This window comes from Vigna unguiculata, chromosome 2, assembly GCF_004118075.2.
Source record: "Vigna unguiculata cultivar IT97K-499-35 chromosome 2, ASM411807v1, whole genome shotgun sequence".
In the NCBI taxonomy this organism is placed as follows: domain Eukaryota; kingdom Viridiplantae; phylum Streptophyta; class Magnoliopsida; order Fabales; family Fabaceae; genus Vigna; species Vigna unguiculata.
In genome coordinates this window covers 13,120,089-13,139,347 of record NC_040280.1, presented here as the reverse complement: position 1 = coordinate 13,139,347, position 19,259 = coordinate 13,120,089, and the positions used below count along the sequence as shown (strand labels likewise).

General features: G+C 37.6%; 1 protein-coding gene across 4 annotated transcripts in view; it reads right to left on the bottom strand.

Moving 5' to 3' along the window:
* Nucleotides 1-901: 901 nt before the first annotated feature.
* LOC114173409 (ATP-dependent DNA helicase homolog RECG, chloroplastic) overlaps nt 902-19,259 on the bottom strand; it is a 55,651-nt gene continuing 37,293 nt past the window's right edge. For all 4 annotated transcript variants that reach the window (XM_028057781.1, XM_028057783.1, XM_028057784.1 and 1 more), the window contains 3 exons: nt 14,593-14,676; nt 3,656-4,228; nt 902-1,158 (listed from right to left, as the gene is read on the bottom strand). In XM_028057781.1, the coding sequence (XP_027913582.1) occupies nt 1,066-1,158; nt 3,656-4,228; nt 14,593-14,676 (750 nt within the window). In that variant the 3' untranslated portion in view covers nt 902-1,065. The remainder of the gene's footprint in view (nt 1,159-3,655; nt 4,229-14,592; nt 14,677-19,259) is intronic.

Below are 19,259 nucleotides of genomic sequence, written 5' to 3'. Positions count from 1 at the left end.
GAATCATGACAATTCAAAATACCTATGATGAAGTGAAGAATTAAAGATTAGATGAATAAATTTCTAAATCCATAATTATTAAATCTATGTAATTGGACTTATCTTTCATCTTTTAGTTGTTCTTAGATTTATTGGACACATGAAATTGGACTTATTTTTATTTTTATCTTTTATCTTTTAAACATTAAAGAGTTTATAAATATAAACCTACAATAAATATAAACACTTTACTTATCAATCTTCTAAACTGTGACTTTTTTTTCATTTCTTATTCATGTTCTTTATAATTATAAAAATTATAAACTCTAATTTATCTTTTAATATTTCATCTATTTTACAGGAGAAATTAAGTCAATAATGATCATCAACTTATTCAAAGTCAACAATAATCATCAACTTTTCTGGATAGGATTGTATTGCATAGTTATACAATTTGAAATTTGTTTCAAATTGTATAATCCAAAATAATTTTTGGATCCAAAAATATATTTCAGAAATTATCCAATATGTAATACATTTACACATTTTTGAGTTCTATATTACGCAATCTAAACTTGAACTTTTTCTATAACTACGGAAGTGTAGGAAGAAGGTATCAAGGTGATAAAAGAAATACCCCAGCGCAGTCAGATACAAGAAATGTTAATATACACTTGGTTGCATGGATCTCGATAAGATTGCAATTGTAAAATGTTGAAGAACAAGAAATGAAAAGAAATATGAGAGAGCTTTCTACGGCTTTTTTAATTCTATTTTTTCTTCCGTGAGTGGCTATGATTCATCTTAATATTACAAAGATTGCTACATTGAGGCATATTATGGCCACTTGACAGGGTATATAGACAACAGCAGGATTTCAAGATGTGATGTGAGTATAAACCTAAAAGCTAAAGGTAGCCGCTTCAGGAATGAAACGAGGTTTCATTTGATTCATTTTGTAATGTAGGACGAAATGCACATAGCTAAATCATGTTTACACGACAAATAAGAGCCTATGAAATAAATTACATTACCAAAATAATCCAACGAGCGCAGTAACTTCTGAATACAATACCAGATCAAGATTCAATCACCTAGTAGGCAAAGTGGCTGTCTCATGCTAAGCTCCAGTTTAAGCGAAGGAAATTGCTCCAAATCATGAGACGCGCTTAAAATTTTCTGCAATCAGTAAGTTTTGGACAAATGGAAATTATTTTTTCATTTTGTTAAACAAAAGCATATCACTATCACTAGATATAATGAAATCTAGCATAAAGTAGTTCAACTGGTAAAACGTTCTTATAATGGGCAGTGGAACTGGGGTAACTGGAATGAACTAAAACCCTGGTCGACATCGAAAGTAAAACCTAAACTCTAAATCCTAAAACATAAAATCATCAAAAGTTTATCAACTCCCCACACACATATTTATATCCTCATTTGACCTTTAATTTTGGTTTCATAATTAATTTTTGTGCTTAAAATGTTATTTTAATTAGGATTTATTTTAAGATAGCTAAATGAGCTTGAGATATAAAAACATGTTAAAAATAGTTTTTTAGTTGCATAAATGTTTTTTTGTATATTCTAAGGTGTTATGTTGCAGCTGCTGAGAAGCTAAAAAAATCAAGCCAGTGCATGAAAAAAGCAAAAGCATGAAGACAAAAATGGAGGATCGAAATTTGGATAAAAGCAGTTCCATCAGTTACATGCATCACTACCATTGTTACATAGTTGACAAGTAGTTTTGAAACCATCTCCACCATTACATACTCGACCACAAACCCATAAAGGCCATAATAGCCTGGGGAACTGCCATTATCTTGTTGCTCACAGGATTGAGAAGGAGCAGAATAAGGTTTCATAGTGGAAGCTTGTGCAACATTGACAGAGATATTAGAAAAAGGAAGTTCCTCACGAAACTTGCCAAATTGAGCTTCTTGGAACAAGAAACTAAACATCTTCAATAGAGAGAGGATCAATTGGACTATGAATCATCATAATGAAGGAATATGTTCCTTTGGAAGGAAGTCACGGAAGGATTGCATCAATATGTTAATGTAAATAAACAATATCCTCAACATTTCCATATTGATTAGGAAAACATAGCTTTAAAAGTTTTCAAATATTTTAACATTTTTGTCTCCTTAATTTAGAGAGTTTGATTGCTATAAATGAAGGTGATAAGAATATAACATATGTGATTGTTATCAATAAAATGATTTTTTTTTTATTCTTTTATATAGTTCAAGTTGGAATCAGCTCTCTCAATTTTGGATGCTCAGTTTTTGCTGCTCTGTAAACAACCGTCATTGTCACTGTCCGCTACCACCATTGAGGTCAGTGGTAGGCCAAAAAGACATGTCTCACACTTGCGATCACAATGTTGTCAATGGAATTGCCGGTGGACTTGTCACACATCGTCACATGCCACCACTGGTCCTGACACGTGTATTCCACCCATCAGCTTGGCAAAGTCCACTGTCCATTGTTGCCATAGGCAAGGTCATTGGGATTTTTTAAGCCTATTTCAAAACTGAGTTTGTTAACTCAAATGATTAATTATCAGATATTTTTACTAAGCATTTATGGAGACCTAGAATTGATTATATGATTTATATGTTTGCATTTTATTATAAATACATTATCCTGTGCGTGTATTTACATCAAGGATTCAACCTATGTCTCTCTCTCCCTTTTATTTAAACAGATACCAATTAAATTATTCTTTATTTTCTCACAAAGTTCAAGTGTACTAAGCTTGTGAAAAAGGCTCTTGAGAACTGACAACCTGAATTTCGTGACTTTTGTTTAAGGATAAGATAACTTCCCTCAAGGAGTGATAGGAATTCATTCTCTAAATGGGATAGGTGCAATAATGTGAATTCCAATAGGTCGAAATCAACAAAGACTAGTGATTAGATGGATATGTGGTCGTGGAAGTTAGTTAGAGTGAGAAACAAAAATATTTCTCGTACATGGGGAAAGATGAGATGATTGGGGATTATTAGAAAAGAATATGAGAGAAGAATGGAAACATGAAATTGAAATTGTATCTTATTCCACACTCAACTGAGAGTTCAAGCTTTGTATATATAGGCATTAAATCCTATTGTTCTTGTTACAGACTAAGAAAGAAAAAAGCATCCAGTTGAATAACCGAATGTTTTACATCTCTCTAATAGGGATTATCGAGAATCTGGAAATAGAAAAGTCCAGAGTATGATGCTTTGACTTTGGTGGAGTATTTTGCTCTCTTTTAGCTATGCCTCTTATGTTTTTCTGCACTTTCTATTTGTTGTTGTCTGACAATTGGAGAAGATATCATAAGCCAATTCAATTAAAGAAGCCTAGGATATTCTAAACAAAATCATACAGAGGTGCTGACTAATCAAAGAAAATGTACTTTTAATCCCTATGCTAAACTAAATGAGCTGATGTCCATGACTGATCAAGAATCCATAGGGAATTACTTGACCAAAATTCAAGTGGTAAAACTCAATGAAAGATTTGCAAAAAGAATATTTTAGATCAGCAATAAGTGATCATTTATTAAAGTTAAGTTGAATGAAACATGTACTTCGGGCAATTACTAATTTACTATATAGACAGGCATGACAATTAAAAGTAATAAATCACCACATAAACAATTAAGAGTGTGTTATTCAACAATTACCAGTGCAGCAATATGCGCGTCTTGTAAAATATTCCCATCAACTTCCAATCTGGCAATAGGAAACTCAGGAAGATGTCCAGATTGTTTCTTTCCAAGCAAGTCACCAGGTCCCCGTAAGAGAAGGTCCATATTAGCAAGATAAAACCCATCTGATGATTGTTCTAGTACCTTCAAACGATTTAGGCTACTGGCAGTTGACGTTACTAGTATACATTTTGATTGCTTTGTACCACGTCCTACTCGTCCTCTAAGTTGGTGCAGTTGTGCAATTCCAAACCTCTCAGAGTTCAACACAACCATCATAGATGCATCAGGAACATCAACACCAATCTCAATTACTTGAGTTGCAAGTAGTATATGTATTTCTCCACTTCTAAACTTTCTTAACGTTTCTTCTTTTTCTTCACTTCTCATTTTTCCATGTAGTAAACCACAATTATATCCTTGAAATCGGTGTGATATAACTTCAAAATCTGCAGAGGCAGCACGAAGCTGAGGCAACTGTTCAGAAAGTTCAATAATCGGGTAGACAAGATAAACTTTTCCTCCATCTTCTAACTCATCCAACATCATCTGTATCAGAAGAGGGTTATTTAAATTGATATCATAAGAAAAAAAAGTGAAAGAAAAACGTTTCTAAAACATAGAAAACAATCGAAGGTCAAGGAACACAATAGACATAACAAGATATTTCTCAATAAAACACATAAGCTACTATTTAGTCATAACTATTGGTTTACATTCTGCTTTTGTAATAGAAATGACAATGCTAACACATCACTATGTTGTTTGCTATCCCAACTATGTCACAAACAACATCAATCATACAACATACCTCAATATCATAAAAAGAAAGAAAATACAAAGTTTGTAAAATAGGGTGTATATTTTTGTTAAGTAGTGGACTTTAAATCTAACTCAACCTTACAAAACAGGCTTGTAAGGTGAGATTTGTACCCACTTATATAGTATAAACTTGTCTTATCTCTAGTTAATGTGAGATCTTCAACAATTTTCTAATTTGTGAAAAATACAGAAAAGGTATAAATAGAATACAAGGGAATAAAACTGATCTTGGTAACATTAAATCTTATTATGGGCTGTACAAATCAGAATTGGATAATTCTGATTGATATGTCCTCATCTCCAACAGAATCTCATTTATGAGTTGATTTACACTCCTCCAAAATCTTGGTGGTAGATGTCTATCATACCCACCAGAAGAGATCTAATGCTATCATATGTGCTCCTTGGAAGAGCCTTTGTCAGGATGCTTGTTGTTTGTCTGCATGATGGAACATGGTCAACACTTATAATACCATGGTCAATTTTTCTTTTAATGAAATGTCAGTCAATCTCGACATGCTTTGTCATATCATGGTGGACTAGGTTCTTTACAATACTTATAACAGCTTTTTTGTGACATAATAACCTCATATTAATTCTTTCAAGTGTTCAAATTATCCAATTTCTCATAATAGAAGTAGGAAATGAAGCAAAAGCCAAACCAAGCAAATGATGGAGAGCGCTAAGTGAAAAGAAGAAACACACTTAAGCGAAACCAAACCAACAATGCACTTTGAAGCACAACTATGAGAAACTAGCTTAAGATTGTTAGTGTACACAATTATAGTTGTTACTTGTATCTAATAGTTAGAGGTTAACTATGCTATGGTCAATGGTCAACTATAGTCAATAGTTGACCATACTATATGGCTGTATTTTACATCTTGCAGTACAAGAATCCATAGGGAATACTTGTCAATATGTACAAAACTTTGTAGTAAGTTCAGTTCGAATAAAATCAGTTTCGTTAAACATGTCTGTTCTGTTTCTCTCTTAGGGAGATTATGATGGTATCATGAGCTTCTTTTTTAACCGATCATGCTTCCGCTTTATCTCGTTTGATGCTTATTTGGTGAATTCTTCTAGCGTCTTGTTTCTTATGTTCGTCACTGTAATTGTTCCTTCCAACAGTGCTCTTGAACCACTGGTTCGCTGCTTCGTGTTTGGTGCAGTCTTTCGGTGACACTTATTTCACAATTGCTTTCACACATCATGTTCGGTTCTACTCTCGCATTGGGTGTAATTGTTTTGGTGCAGTCCTCGGTGAAATTGTTTCGTGTTAGCGTTCAGTGCAGTTGTTACATGTTTTAGTTTTGCAATATATACTTGTGTTTTGCTCTGCCTCACGTGTCCTTTTGCAAATCACCTTTTTATTTGATTGTTTGAGCTACATCTTCTAGTTTCTTGCATCATGCTGCTACGTTATGACTTCCAATTCTATTTCGTCAATTTTCTAATGCCAGTTGCTGAAAAGCTAGATTGTACAAATTATCTTCACTGGCAGCAGTATGTTGAACCAACGATTAAGTCTCACAAACTGCAATCTTTTGTGTTAAATCCAGTTATTCCTTTTAAATATCTCACCAAACATGATAGAACACTTGATACTCTAAATCCTTAATACGAAGCTTGGGAAGTTCAAGATCAAACTCTACTTCTTTGGCATAAATCAACTCTCTCAGTCTGTTCTGTCACGTGTGCTTGGTGCAACTCACTCTCATGAAGTGAATTAGCTGATTGATATTTCCATAACCAGCAGGCTTGTTTATATATAGGTCCAATGGCCTAATTATTCTGAATAAGAAATAAAATAATCTTCTTTCTTAAATTTGAGATGTTATCAGAGCTCCTGATCCTAAGAGCCTCTGACCGTTGCGTAAAACCCTAAATCACAGGTCGCCACTACTGCGCCACCTTGAGCCACTCTGTTTTTCACTTGCAGCCTTCATTGCTCTGTTTTTGCGCTACAACCTTCATCGCTGCCTCTGTTTTTTCACTGCAGCCTTCATCGCTGCTAGTCTCACAACTTTCATTGTTGTCTCCCTATCTTATTGCAGTCTTCATCCATGGCTGATACTGAGAATTCCCTTACTAAAATAAGGGAAAAATCACACTGTGTTGGAGAATTGCAGAATATTCATTATTGGTTAACTAGGAAGAATTATCTTAAATGGTATCAACTCATCAAGACCATATTGAAGGGAAAAGGGAAGGGCAAGTCACCTTACTAGCAATGCCCCTGATGAAACAAATTGATGAAGGATTGACCCTAACCAAGGATGGAGGTACATGCTTAAGAAGACTAAGTATGTTTAGAAAGGAAGTTCACTAATCCTTCATCCATGTTCATTGTTTTCATTATGTTTGACATTTCCTAAGTTGACTTAGTTGAATCAACCTTAGTTGATTTGTTGACCTTTGACTAGGTTTGACTTATTGACTAGAGTCGACTTGACTTAAGCCAACATGCTAATACTTATTTATGTGTTTTGTAGGATTAAGTAAGCTTGATTATGGTGGGTGATGTGGCGCAACACTAGTGGAGAAGTGGAGATGAGATGGAGCATAGGTGAAAGAGAGAGAAAGGGCAAAAAGCATAAAGTAAAAGGCATAAAGCAAGTGTACCTATGTACCTTTGGTCTCTTTTGTTTTTAGCACACTTTGGCCACTTTTGGAGACATGAGACACCTTCTTGGTCTCCTTTAGTGCTAGAACGAAATTAGCCTTGCATACACCATAGTTAGCTCTTTTGTCTCTCATTTTGTAACCTTATTTGACCTAGTTTCTAGAAACTAGAGTTAGGTTTTTGTAGAGATATCCTTAGGTATCTTTTATTTGCTTAGAGGCCCCTAAACTCTTCTATTTAAGGAGCACTCTACCACTTGTACAAGGGTTGAACATTTTGAAGTAAAAACATTCTTATGTCTCAACCATTTGTGAGAGTTTCCTCTCTAGGGATTGAATACTTTTAAGCCTTATGTTGCATAGCAAGTGGTGGCACACATCCACTCATCTTCAAAGATGCCATAGCTTCTTGCCTAGCCTTGTAGTGGCGTGCTTCTCACATTTTTTACCATTCGTTTCCTTTTCATTTTATGCTTTCTTCTTCCTTTAATTGTTCTTGGTTTTCTATGGTTTATGTGCATTCCATTTCCTTTTTGTTTTGAATCAATCCATCATCTTCTTCTCTTGAGTTTTGTGAAAGGAACCTTCACATCTAGATAACATGCTATCTTAATGTCTATTGGAGATTTCACTTAGCTTTCTTAATCAACTAACACAATATTCAATAATTTTAAAAAGGAACAAGATAATCCTTTATCACAAATGCCAAGGCATGGCATGGTTGTATATGGTTGTGGAATTTGGGAAGTGATGGAACAAACCTATTCCAAGGCAAAGGATGTTAGCATGCTGCACAAATATATGATGTAAAGGTGAAAACTTTGGGAGCCAAACTGGGAAACAAATTTGTTACAGAATATGCCAATCAACTCAAGTCTCTATGGATGGAATTGGATCACTATCGCGTTATAAAAGCAAGGTGTCCGAAAGATTCAGCAATCCTTAAAGATTACATTGAACAATATAGGGTTTATGATTTTTTGGTAGGCCTGAATTCTGAATATTATCAAGTATGTATCCAAATTTTGGGAAAAAAGAAAGTCCCAGGAGTTAATGAAGTGATAGTTATCATTCAGAATGAAGAAACAGTTGAAATTTGATGCTGGAAACCCCAACTGTTGAAAGCACAACATGAGTAGTTGAAGAAGGAACAACCATGGTTATTAATCAAAAGAAAAATGGATTTCTAAATACAGAGAAAAAACATGAGGATGTACTCCTAAACATATTCTGGTAATTTTCCATTTTCTTTTGGACTTCATGATTCAGATACAATATTTACCCACTCCTAAATATTAGATTCCGGAGCCACAGACCATATGACACCCTTACCCTAATACTTCTCCACATATTATCCATGTCCTAGCAACAAAAGAATTTCCATAGTAGACGTACTTGAGACTGAGACTTTAAAATATATGAGTAGTGGACAACAGTACCACTCTCCTCCTCTTCTATTTATAATGAAGCAAGTACATATGAAAAGACTACTCTAAGATACTAGGCATGATTACATGCAACAGTAGATACGGCAGTAGATAGTTTCCCACACTCAACACCCTACACATAGGGTTAATGATACAATAGGTAATAATTCTAACACTCCCCCTCAAGCTGGAGCATACAAATTGTATGAACCAAGCTTGGAACAAATGAACTCAATCTGAGGTCCCCTTAATGACTTGGTCAACACATCTGCAAGTTGGTCATTTGACCCAACGAACTCAGTACAAATTTCCTTGGTCATCAATTTTTCTCGAACAAAGTGGCATTCAATTTCTATGTGTTTAGTTCTCTCATGAAACACTGGATTTGATGCAATGTGGAGAGCAGCCTGGTTGTCACAGTACATCTTCATGGTTTGAATTTCACAGAAGTTAAGCTCTCGAAGAAATTGCTTTACCCATATGAGTTCACACGTGAGAGACGCCATTGCCCGATATTCAGCTTCAGCGGTGGATCGAGCCACTACATTTTGCTTCTTACTTTTCCAAGAGATAACATTTCCAGCAAGGAGGACACAATATCCCGTAGTAGAGCGTCTGTCAATAGGAGAGCCTGCCCAATCAGCATCACAGTACCCAGAGATTTGAACATTTCCTTTATCTTCATATAGCAAACCTTGTCCTGAAGCCTTCTTGAGGTACCTTAAAATACGGATGATGGCATTCCAATGTCCAAGACATGGAGTCTACATAAACTGGCTAACAATTCCAACTGCGAAAGATAGATCAGGCCTCGTAATAGTGAAATAAATTAACTTTCCAACGAGCCTCCTATATCTCTCTGGATCGGAGAATAATTCGCCTTCTTCTGTTGTTAACTTCTGATTTGGGTCCATAGGACTCTCTACTGGTCTGCAGTCAATCATACCTGTTTCTTGTAATATATCAAGAGCATATTTCCTTTGAGAGATTACAACTCCATCTTTTGACTGAGCTACTTCAATGCCCAAGAAGTATTTGAGGCTTCCGAGATCCTTGGTTTGAAAATGTTTACACAAGTGCTCCTTCAGTTGAGATGTTCCAGTAGTATCATTTCCTGTAATAACAATATCATCAACATATACTATTAGGTAGACACATTTCCCAGGAGAGGTATGTTTGTAAAAGACTGAATGATCTGCCTCACTGCGTCTTAATCCAAATTTCTGAACAATGGAGCTGAATTTTCCAAACCAAGCTCGTGGTGATTGTTTGAGGCCATATAAAGATCGATGCAATTTGCATACCATACCAGACTCCCCCTGAGCAACAAACCCAGGAGGTTGCTCCATGTAAACTTCCTCCTCAAGATCACCATGAAGGAAGGCATTTTTGATATCCAATTGATGAAGCGGCCAGTGACGAATTGCTGCCATTGGAAAGAAGACGCGAATAGTAGTCATCTTGGCCACGGGAGAGAAGGTGTCACAATAGTCAAGGCCATAAACCTGAGTGTACCCTTTTGCAACCAATCGGGGCCAACTTTAATTGCATACACCCATCGACAACCAACAGCCTTCTTACCCGAAGGGAGGGGCACGAGCTCCCAAGTATGATTGCTTTCAAGAGCCTGCATTTCTGCAATCATGGCTTGTCGCCATCCAGGATGATCAAGTGCTTCATTCACACTTTTGGGAATAATAACAGAAGACACTGAGGATAAAAGTGAACAATAGGAAGGCGATAATAGGTGATAGCTAAGAAAATTATAAATGGGATGTGGATTTCGAGAGGAACGAGTACCTTTTCTGAGAGCAATGGGCCAACCTGAATCACCTTCACTAGGAGTCGTGGGATCAAGAGACAAGGGAGAAGAATCTGAAGTAGGGGATTCACCATGTTCTTGAACAACTGGACTATTCGCCGGTGTCCTGTGTTGGAGAGAATCAATAGGTGGAGATGATGGCTCAGGAGGACTTTGGTCGAGACTTGGAGTGACAGGGACATTGGAAATATTGTACTCAACCACGGGAATAGGAAGGACCTGCTGTATGACATGGACATCTTGAACAGATGGAGAGAAGTAAGGGGTCTGTTCAAAAAATGTAACATTGGCAGACATGTAATATTTCTTGGTTTCAGGAGAGTAACATCGATACCCTTTTTGAAGTCGTGAATAGCCTAAGAAAACACATTTGAGAGAGCGAGCAGAAAGCTTGTCTAACCCGGGAGACATGTCATGAATAAAACATACACAACCAAAAACTCTAGGAGAAGTGTGAAAGAGAGGATTTCTGGAAACAGAATGGAGAAAGGGACCTTATGATTGAGAGAGGAAGATGGCATCCGATTAATAAGAAAACCTGCAGTTAATATGGCATCTCCCCAGTGATGGACAGGAACGTTGGCACTAAGCAAAAGGGTACGAACAGTTTCAACTAAGTGTTTATTTTTTCTTTCTGCTATACCATTTTGTTGTGGCGTATGAGGACAAGTAGACTGGTGCAGGATACCATGGGAACTCAAAACATTAGAAAGAGCAGACGAAAAATACTCTTTGGTATTGTCACTTTTTAAGATTTTAATTACTTGACCAAATTGATTCTTGATTTCATTCAAAAAGGATGTGAAGAGGGATAATAATTCAGAACGATCTTTCATAAGATAAACCCAAGTACATCTCGAATATTCATCAATGAAAGTAACAAAATACCTAAAGCCAAAAGATGAGACACGACTAGGTCCCCAGATATCCGAATGGATGATAGAAAAACTAGAAGTACACTTTGATTGAGACCTTTTAGGAAAGGTAGATCTAACATGTTTTCTTAGTTGACATGACTCACATTCTAAAGTCTGGAGACGACTAAGTTCAGGAAACATTTTCTTTAACTTGGACAGGTGAGGGTGACCAAGCCGATCATGTAACATTTTAGGATTGGGAGCTGCAACACATGACACACGTGGACGAGATCCAAAATGGTATAATCCGCCCGCTTCATATCCTTCTCCAATCTGTCTCCCCGAGCCACGCTCCTGTATAACAAAAGATTTGTTATCGAAGGTTACAGAGCAATTCAATGTTTTGGTTAACTGACTTAAGGAAATTAAATTGAAAGGACAATTAGGGACAAAAAGGACAGATTTTAGATTTAAGGACGGAGATAAGATGGCTTGACCGACTCCCTTTGAGGATGTTTTAAAACCATTTGCGAGGGTTATAAAATGAGATTTTTCTTGGAATGAAATGGTTGAGAACAAGGAGGTATTACCAGAAATGTGATCAGAAGCACTAGAGTCAATTACCCATGAATTGTGACCTTCCATGGATTGAGAGATGCAAACAGTTGATGTACTTGGAGCTTGAGATGACTGTGCCAAGCTGTTGGATTTGAGGCATAGGTACTCTTGATACTCGTCCTCAGTGAACTTGGAGTCAGTAGTCTCTGCCTGGGAAACATTGACTGTTTTGGCAGGAAATCCATGTAAAGTGTAGCAGTTTTCTTGGGTATGACCCATCCTTTTACAATACGTACACTGAGGACGCCCACGATCTCCACGTCCACCTCCTCTAGTTCCACAACCTCCTCTTCCTCGGGTGGCGACCATGACAGATGGTTCCATTATAGCAAGAGTTTCTGGAGTTTGAAGACATGGAACACGTATCATGCGGGAGATCAAAGTTTCCATGGAAGGAACCTCATGAGAGGTCAAAAGCTGATCTCGGATATGATTAAAGTCTGGGTGTATAACGCGTAGGATCATTACCATATAGTACTTGTCAAGCTTTTTCTTCATTTCATCTAGAGAGTCGACTTCCAAGAACATTCGAAGTTCTTCCACAACAGCTTGAGCGTCATTCATGAATGACATCATAACATGGTTAGTCATTTTCATAGATGCCAACTTGTTCGCCGAATCATAGAGGCGTTGAATATCATTTGCATAGATATTCTGAGTTCGCTTCCAAAACGAGTGGCAAGTTTTGAAGGCCCGTAGGGACATCAAAAGTCGTGGTTCCACCGACTGCCACAATAGAGCACATAGTTGGAAATCTGCTTGTTTCCACTGTTCAGCTTTTTCAGAAGGTACGTGGCTGCCATCTTTCTCAAGGTGTTCGTGGTGTCCTTGACCGAGAAACCACATCTCGACGGCAGCGGACCAAGATAAGTAATTTTGGCCATTTAGTTTCTCGGACGTAATGCAGGGGCTTCCGGAGAATGAAATAGCACTCCCAGTACCTCCATTGGCCATGATATGATCAAGAGAATAAACAAAAACAAAGAGGATCTTGGAAAATAGTGAAACAGTGACGATTTTCGAATTCGAAAGTGACGATTTCCACAAGAGGTGCTACTGGACTTTACCGGAACAGAGATTTGAGGGTCAAAACGGGTAGAGGAGGCTCCGGCGACGGAGGTGGCGTGACGACGAACTGGCGACTGGAAGGCGGCGCGTGTGCGGCACGCGCCTGACTGCAGTGAACAGAGATGACGTGCGTGGAGGCACGTGGCGACGGCGCTGCCTACGACCCCGACAGGGTTGGCTGTCATGCGGAGAGGCGGTTCAGATCCGATGGTTTCCGGACGGAACTGCGTTGGTGGGCGGCGACGGATGGCGGCGGACGGTGGCGGACGGTGGCGGACAGCGGCAGAGGACTGCAGACAGTGGCGGACAGTGTTGAAATGTTGTTTGACAGTGTTGGGTAGTTTAGAAACGAGGTTAAACGAACTTGGACAGCCGCGGACAGCAGCGGTGACTAACGGCGATCAACCGCGGACAGCGGTGACGGACCAGATGAGACAGAAACCAGAGTGGGATCGACCCGTTCTGATACCAACTTGAGACTGAGTCTTTAAAATATATGAGTAGTGGACAACAGTACCACTCTCCTCTTCTATTTATAATGAAGCAAGTACATATGAAAAGACTACTCTAAGATACTAGGCATGATTACATGCAACAGTAGATACGACAGTAGATAGTTTCCCACACTCAACACCCTACACATAGGGTTAATGATACAATAGGTAATAATTCTAACAGACGTAACCCTTATAACAGTAGCAAGACAAGGAGAGGTCCAAATAAATCCATCCAGAACATTAAAAAATGTTCTACATGTCCCTAAGTTGTCCACCAACCTAATTTCTATACAAAAACTTACAAAAGATCTCTCATGTAATGTTGTTTCTTATAATAATACTTGTAATTTACAGGACAGGAACTCGAGGACGAAGATTGGACATGCGAGAGAATGGAATGGCCTCTACTACATAGAAGATCCTAAAATGCCTATTAGAAGGCACTCTCTTATATCAGTTTGTCTCCATGATTAAAAACCAATTTGAAGTCAATGTTAAGAGGATTAGGCCTGGCAATGCAAAGGACTACTTCAATTATGTGCTCAACTCTTTTTGCCAAAAAGAAGGGATTATCCATGAGTCCTCATGTGTCAACATACCCTAACAAAATGGGATTCCATAAAGAAAAAATGAGCACCTATTTAACCAAACTAGAGCCATGCTTTTTCAAAATCATGTCTCGAAGAAATTTTGGGGGAAGCCCTCCTTACTTCTACCTACCTAATCAATAGGTTACCCTAAAAAATCCTAGAATCAAAAAGCCCCATGCAACCTATCCTCATTCTACCCACACTTGGACCTACAAATAAACTCCAATCTAGAATATTTAGGTGTGTATCGTTTGTACATGTTCATAGTAATGAAAAGGGTATTCTTAAGATACTCGACTACACAAAAGGCATACAAATGTTTTTTTGATCCTTTGTCAAGAAGACTCTACGTGTCAATGGATGTCACCTTTAATGAACAAAGAGCTACTTCAAGGAACCTCACCTTCAGGGAGAGAATGTAAGACAGCAAGATGAGACTCTAATGCAAACCTAAATAAAGCCATTATCTAGATTTCATCAAATTCATTGTAAAATTATCAATTAATTTTGAGAGAAAGAAAAGAAAGGCAAGAGACAACAAAAAAAGGAATAATAAAGACACAGGACAATTTTAGAAGGATTGTCACCTTGTAAACATCCTCAAATCCTTTGTCATTTCCTTCAATGGTAAACGTTTGAACAGGAATTCTTCCAGGAGGTAAGTCGGTTATCTGTGTTGGAAGAAAGCATTTGGAATATTTACACATTAAAGTGTGAAAATTGGTACAAAAAAATCAAAGGGAAAACAGTCAACATATAATATCAGTCTTCTCTTTTTCCGACAATTTTTATACTAGAGTCAGAAATGAAATACATGAAAAGCCAGACAATTGGAAGGACAATATCATATCATTCTCAAATTTAGTAAGAATATCTTTCTTCTGTATTTCAATGATGAGGCCATTGGTCCTAATACATAATTGATTTGATTAAAAACAAGGAAAAACAATCGTGTGACTGCAAATCAGTATGTAACATTAAGTGTTTAAAATGATCAATACAGAGAAAATGCAGTTCTGCCAGACATGACATATAGAGAGAAGGAGAGAAGTTAGGAGCACTTATCAGGTGGATACAAATTAGTCTAACCTCCGAAAATTACAAAAAATAAAGGGAAAAGGAAAGAACAGATTCAACTATAATAAAAGAAAGAAAATAAAACCAACAAAAAACAGTAAAAACATATAGCATTAAAAACCCCCCTCAAACTCAAGGTGAGGGATTGAGATGAATGAAATCCTTGGTGTTGTTAACTCTTACCAAGTTTGGGAGTAGATTCACGTTCATTTATTCACTCAAATGAAGGCACGTGCACGTCAATTACATACTGATATGTGTGCTCATACACTTGATAACAAAACTAAGAATAAATTGTTGGGTCAAATAAAGCGTATTGAAGATGATCTTATTGGCATTGGTTGTCCAGTCAAACCTGATGAATATGTTGATGCTATGCATGAATTTTTTAGCCGTGGAAAATCCTTTCAAGCAAGCCCTAATTGTTGTGGTAGACATATTCATGGCACTGGTCGATGTAATCGCAGTGCAAATTTCCAATGTCAGATTTATCCAAAATATGGTTGTTAAAAAGTGGACTTTAAGTCTAACTCAACCCCACAAAACCGACTTGTAAGGTAAGGATTGCACCTATTTATATATTGTGAATTGACCTTATCTCTAGTCGATGTGAGACTTCCAACACACCCCTTCACGCTGAGGTATATTCATCTCATGCGTGGGACTAGAAATTAGTGGGAGGTCCGTTAGCGGCCCGATATCAGGTGGAACAGAATGTCCAAGAAAGCTTGCTAGGATACGTTCTAACATGGTAAGAATGTCCAAGAAGGCTCGTTGATTGTTCGTGTTTCTCGTTGCAATCTGGTCCAATCGGTGCATCGTTCTCTCTCCTCCGATTTGATCGTTGATTGTTCACGTTTCTCGTTGCGATCTGGTCCAATCGGTGAGTCGTTCTCTCTTCTCCGATTTGGTTGTCGATTGTTCGCGTTTCTCGTTGCGATCTGGTCCAATCGGTGGATCGTTCTCTCGTTCACTATTCATTGATTGATGCTAGGTATTCTTCTCGCGCTTGTCTTCCGGCGTGGTTTCAATCGGTGGTTGACGGTGTTTCGACTCTCTATTTTGCTTACGTGTGCTCTCTTCTCATGGCTTCACCTTCGTTTTCGACGTCGATGACAGAAAAACTTGATAATTCTAATTACTTACACGGCCTGGTTAATCCTGACTACGAAGCCTGGGAGGTCCAGGATCAAACTTTGCTGGCTTGGTTGCAGTCTACTCTTTCAAAGTCTGTGTTGTCCCGCGTGCTTGGTTGCAGTCACTTGTATGAAGTCTGGGAGAAGATTCATGAGTATTTCAACCTCCAAACCAAGTCTCGTGCCAGACAATTACGTACATCTATGAGAGCTATTAAACTTGATTCTAAGTCTATGGATGAATACTTGTTGAGGATTATAAACTACATGGATGAACTTGCTAGTGTAGGTGCTCCTGTTTGTCATGAAGAGCATGTTGATGCTATTTTGGAAGGTCTCGCTTCTGATTATGCACTAGTAGTTTTTGTCATTGAAAGCAAGAAACGTGTCCCTTCTATAGCAGAAATTGAAGCCTTGCTATGCGATCATGAGACTCGGTTAAACAAATATGTTCAGGACACATAGTCCTTAGTCACTCCTTCTCTTCATTACACTCAAGGCTCCTACTCCCGTGGTACTCATCAACACAGTGGTATTTGTGGTTCTTCTCATGGAGGAAATAATTCTGCACGAGGTCATGGTGGCAAGTTTGCCAACTTTCAATGCCAAATCTGTCTCAAATTTGGTCATACGGCAAATGTGTGTCATGTTCGGTCTAATTCCTCATATCAACCTCCTGAATCTCTGATGTTCATTGATCCCGCCACACAACAGTCCATCCCCTACTCTGCAGGTTCTTATAAAGCCTCTCATACTTGGACAAATCCAAACACAACCTCCACTCCTTTTATTGGCCCTAGTGCCATGGTTGTCCAATCTTATTCTCAAGGTAAAGCTACTACTTCATGGATCCCTGATTCTGGTGCTAGTCTCCATATTATCGGTGAATCTCTAAACATTAAACAAATGCAATATTTTGATGGACCAGACAAAATTTTCATAGGAAATGGTGCAGGTTTGAGTATTTCTGGTGCTGGATCTTTTCTGTTTGAATCTCCTTTTGATTCTCGTGTTCTTTTTAAACTCAATCATTTGTTGCATGTTCCCTCTGTAATGAAAAATTTGTTGAGTGCCAGTCAATTTACCAAAGATAACTCTGTTTTCTGAGTTCCATTATGATAAATGTCTTGTAAAATCCCAGGGATCGAATAAGGTTCTTCTTCATGGAGGTGTTGGACCAGATGGATTCTACTCCTTCCATAATATTCATATTTTCTCTCAATCAAACCATTGGCAGTCACCATCTCCGCTTTGTTGCGTCCCCTTCTTTTTCTGCTACTTTAAATCATGTAAATAAAGCTATTTCTAACAGTACTAGTGTTCATTTGTGGCACACAAGATTAGGTCATCCTAACAGCCATATTATGCATCTTGTATTCAAACATTGTAATCTTTCATTCCCTAATAAAATTGATTCTGTTTTTTGTCAATCTTGTTGTGCGGGTAAATCTCATAGGTTGCCTTCTCATGACTCTAAATCTGTCTATTCTCCTTTGGAATTAATTTTTACTGATTTATGGGGACCTGCTCACATTACATCTCATACTGGCTATAAATATTATGTAACTTTTGTTGATGCTTTCTCTAGATATACCTGGATTTTTCCTATCAAGACTAAAAATGAAACTCTATCAGTTTTCCAAACTTTTAAACAAGTGGTTGAATTGCAGCTCAATTGTAAAATTAAACAAGTTCAATCCGACTGGGTAGTGAGTTTCGTCCTTTCACCAATTATTTAGCTCATCATGGTATTGTTCATAGACTCAAGTCCTCATGCTCATCATAAAAATTGTGTCATTGAACGCAAACATAGACACATTGTTGAGTAGGTCTTACCTTATTACATCAAGCATCTCTTCCTTTTCATTTTTGGGATTATGCATTTACTACTGCAGTCTATCTTATCAATAGATTACCCACTGTATCTCTTCGGTTTGCTATTCCTTTTTCTGTCTTGTTTCATAAAAATCTAGATTATCATTTTCTTAAAACTTTTGGCTGCTCATGTTTTCCTCTGTTACGACCTTATAAAAGTCACAAACTTGACTTCAGATCTGAAGAGTGTCTGTTTCTTGGTTATACACATCTTCACAAGGGATACAAGTGTCTGGCTTCTAGTGGGCACATCTTTATCTCTAAAGATGTTTTATTTGATGAACAGAGGTTTCATTATTCTGAGTTGTTTCCTTAGTTTCCTAATTGTATTAAAGATATGAATAAGTATTTTATACTACAGCCTAACTTGTCACCACTCGAATCTTTTGTTTCTCCTATTCTGGCTTCTCCAATTCAGGTTTCTGCTGACAAAACCTCCCCATTGAGCTCAAGTATCTCTTTAGAGGCTGAATCTGTTTCTTTTCCTGAGACACATCCTGGTTCAGATTCTGTTCCTGCACTATGTAAAAACATTCATCCTATGCAAACCAAATCTAAAACAGCTGCCCATCAACAGTTAAAAATATCTGAGCCCAAGACAGTTAAACAAGCTCTTAGTGATGCTAATTGGACAGTAGCAATGCAGTGTGAGTATGAAGCTTTACTCAAACAGAAAACCTGAGATCTGGTTTCTCTCCCTCCTGGCAGAAAAATGATTGGTAGTAAATGGGTATTTAGAGTAAAGGAAAATGCTGATGTCTCCATTAATAAATATAAAGCCCATCTTGTCGCTAAAGGGTTTCATCAAATTCATGGGTTTGATTTTCATGAAACCTTTTGTCCAGTCATTAAACCAGTTACTATACGTGTTATTCTCACAATTGTTGTTTCTCATAGGTGGAAATTGTTCCATCTTGTCGTTAATAATGTCTTTCTCAATGGGATCTTAGATGAAACAATTTACATGCAACAACAACCAGCATTCGAGGCGTCTGATAAATCCTTAGTTTGCAAACGAAATAAGGCTCTTTATGGCCTAAAGCAAGCTCCAAGACAATGGTTTACACGGCTGCAACATAGTCTCCAGCAATTGGGTTTTGTCTCTAGCTCTTGGGACACATCTCTGTTCATTTATCAACATAATTCTGATGTTATCTATCTTCTGG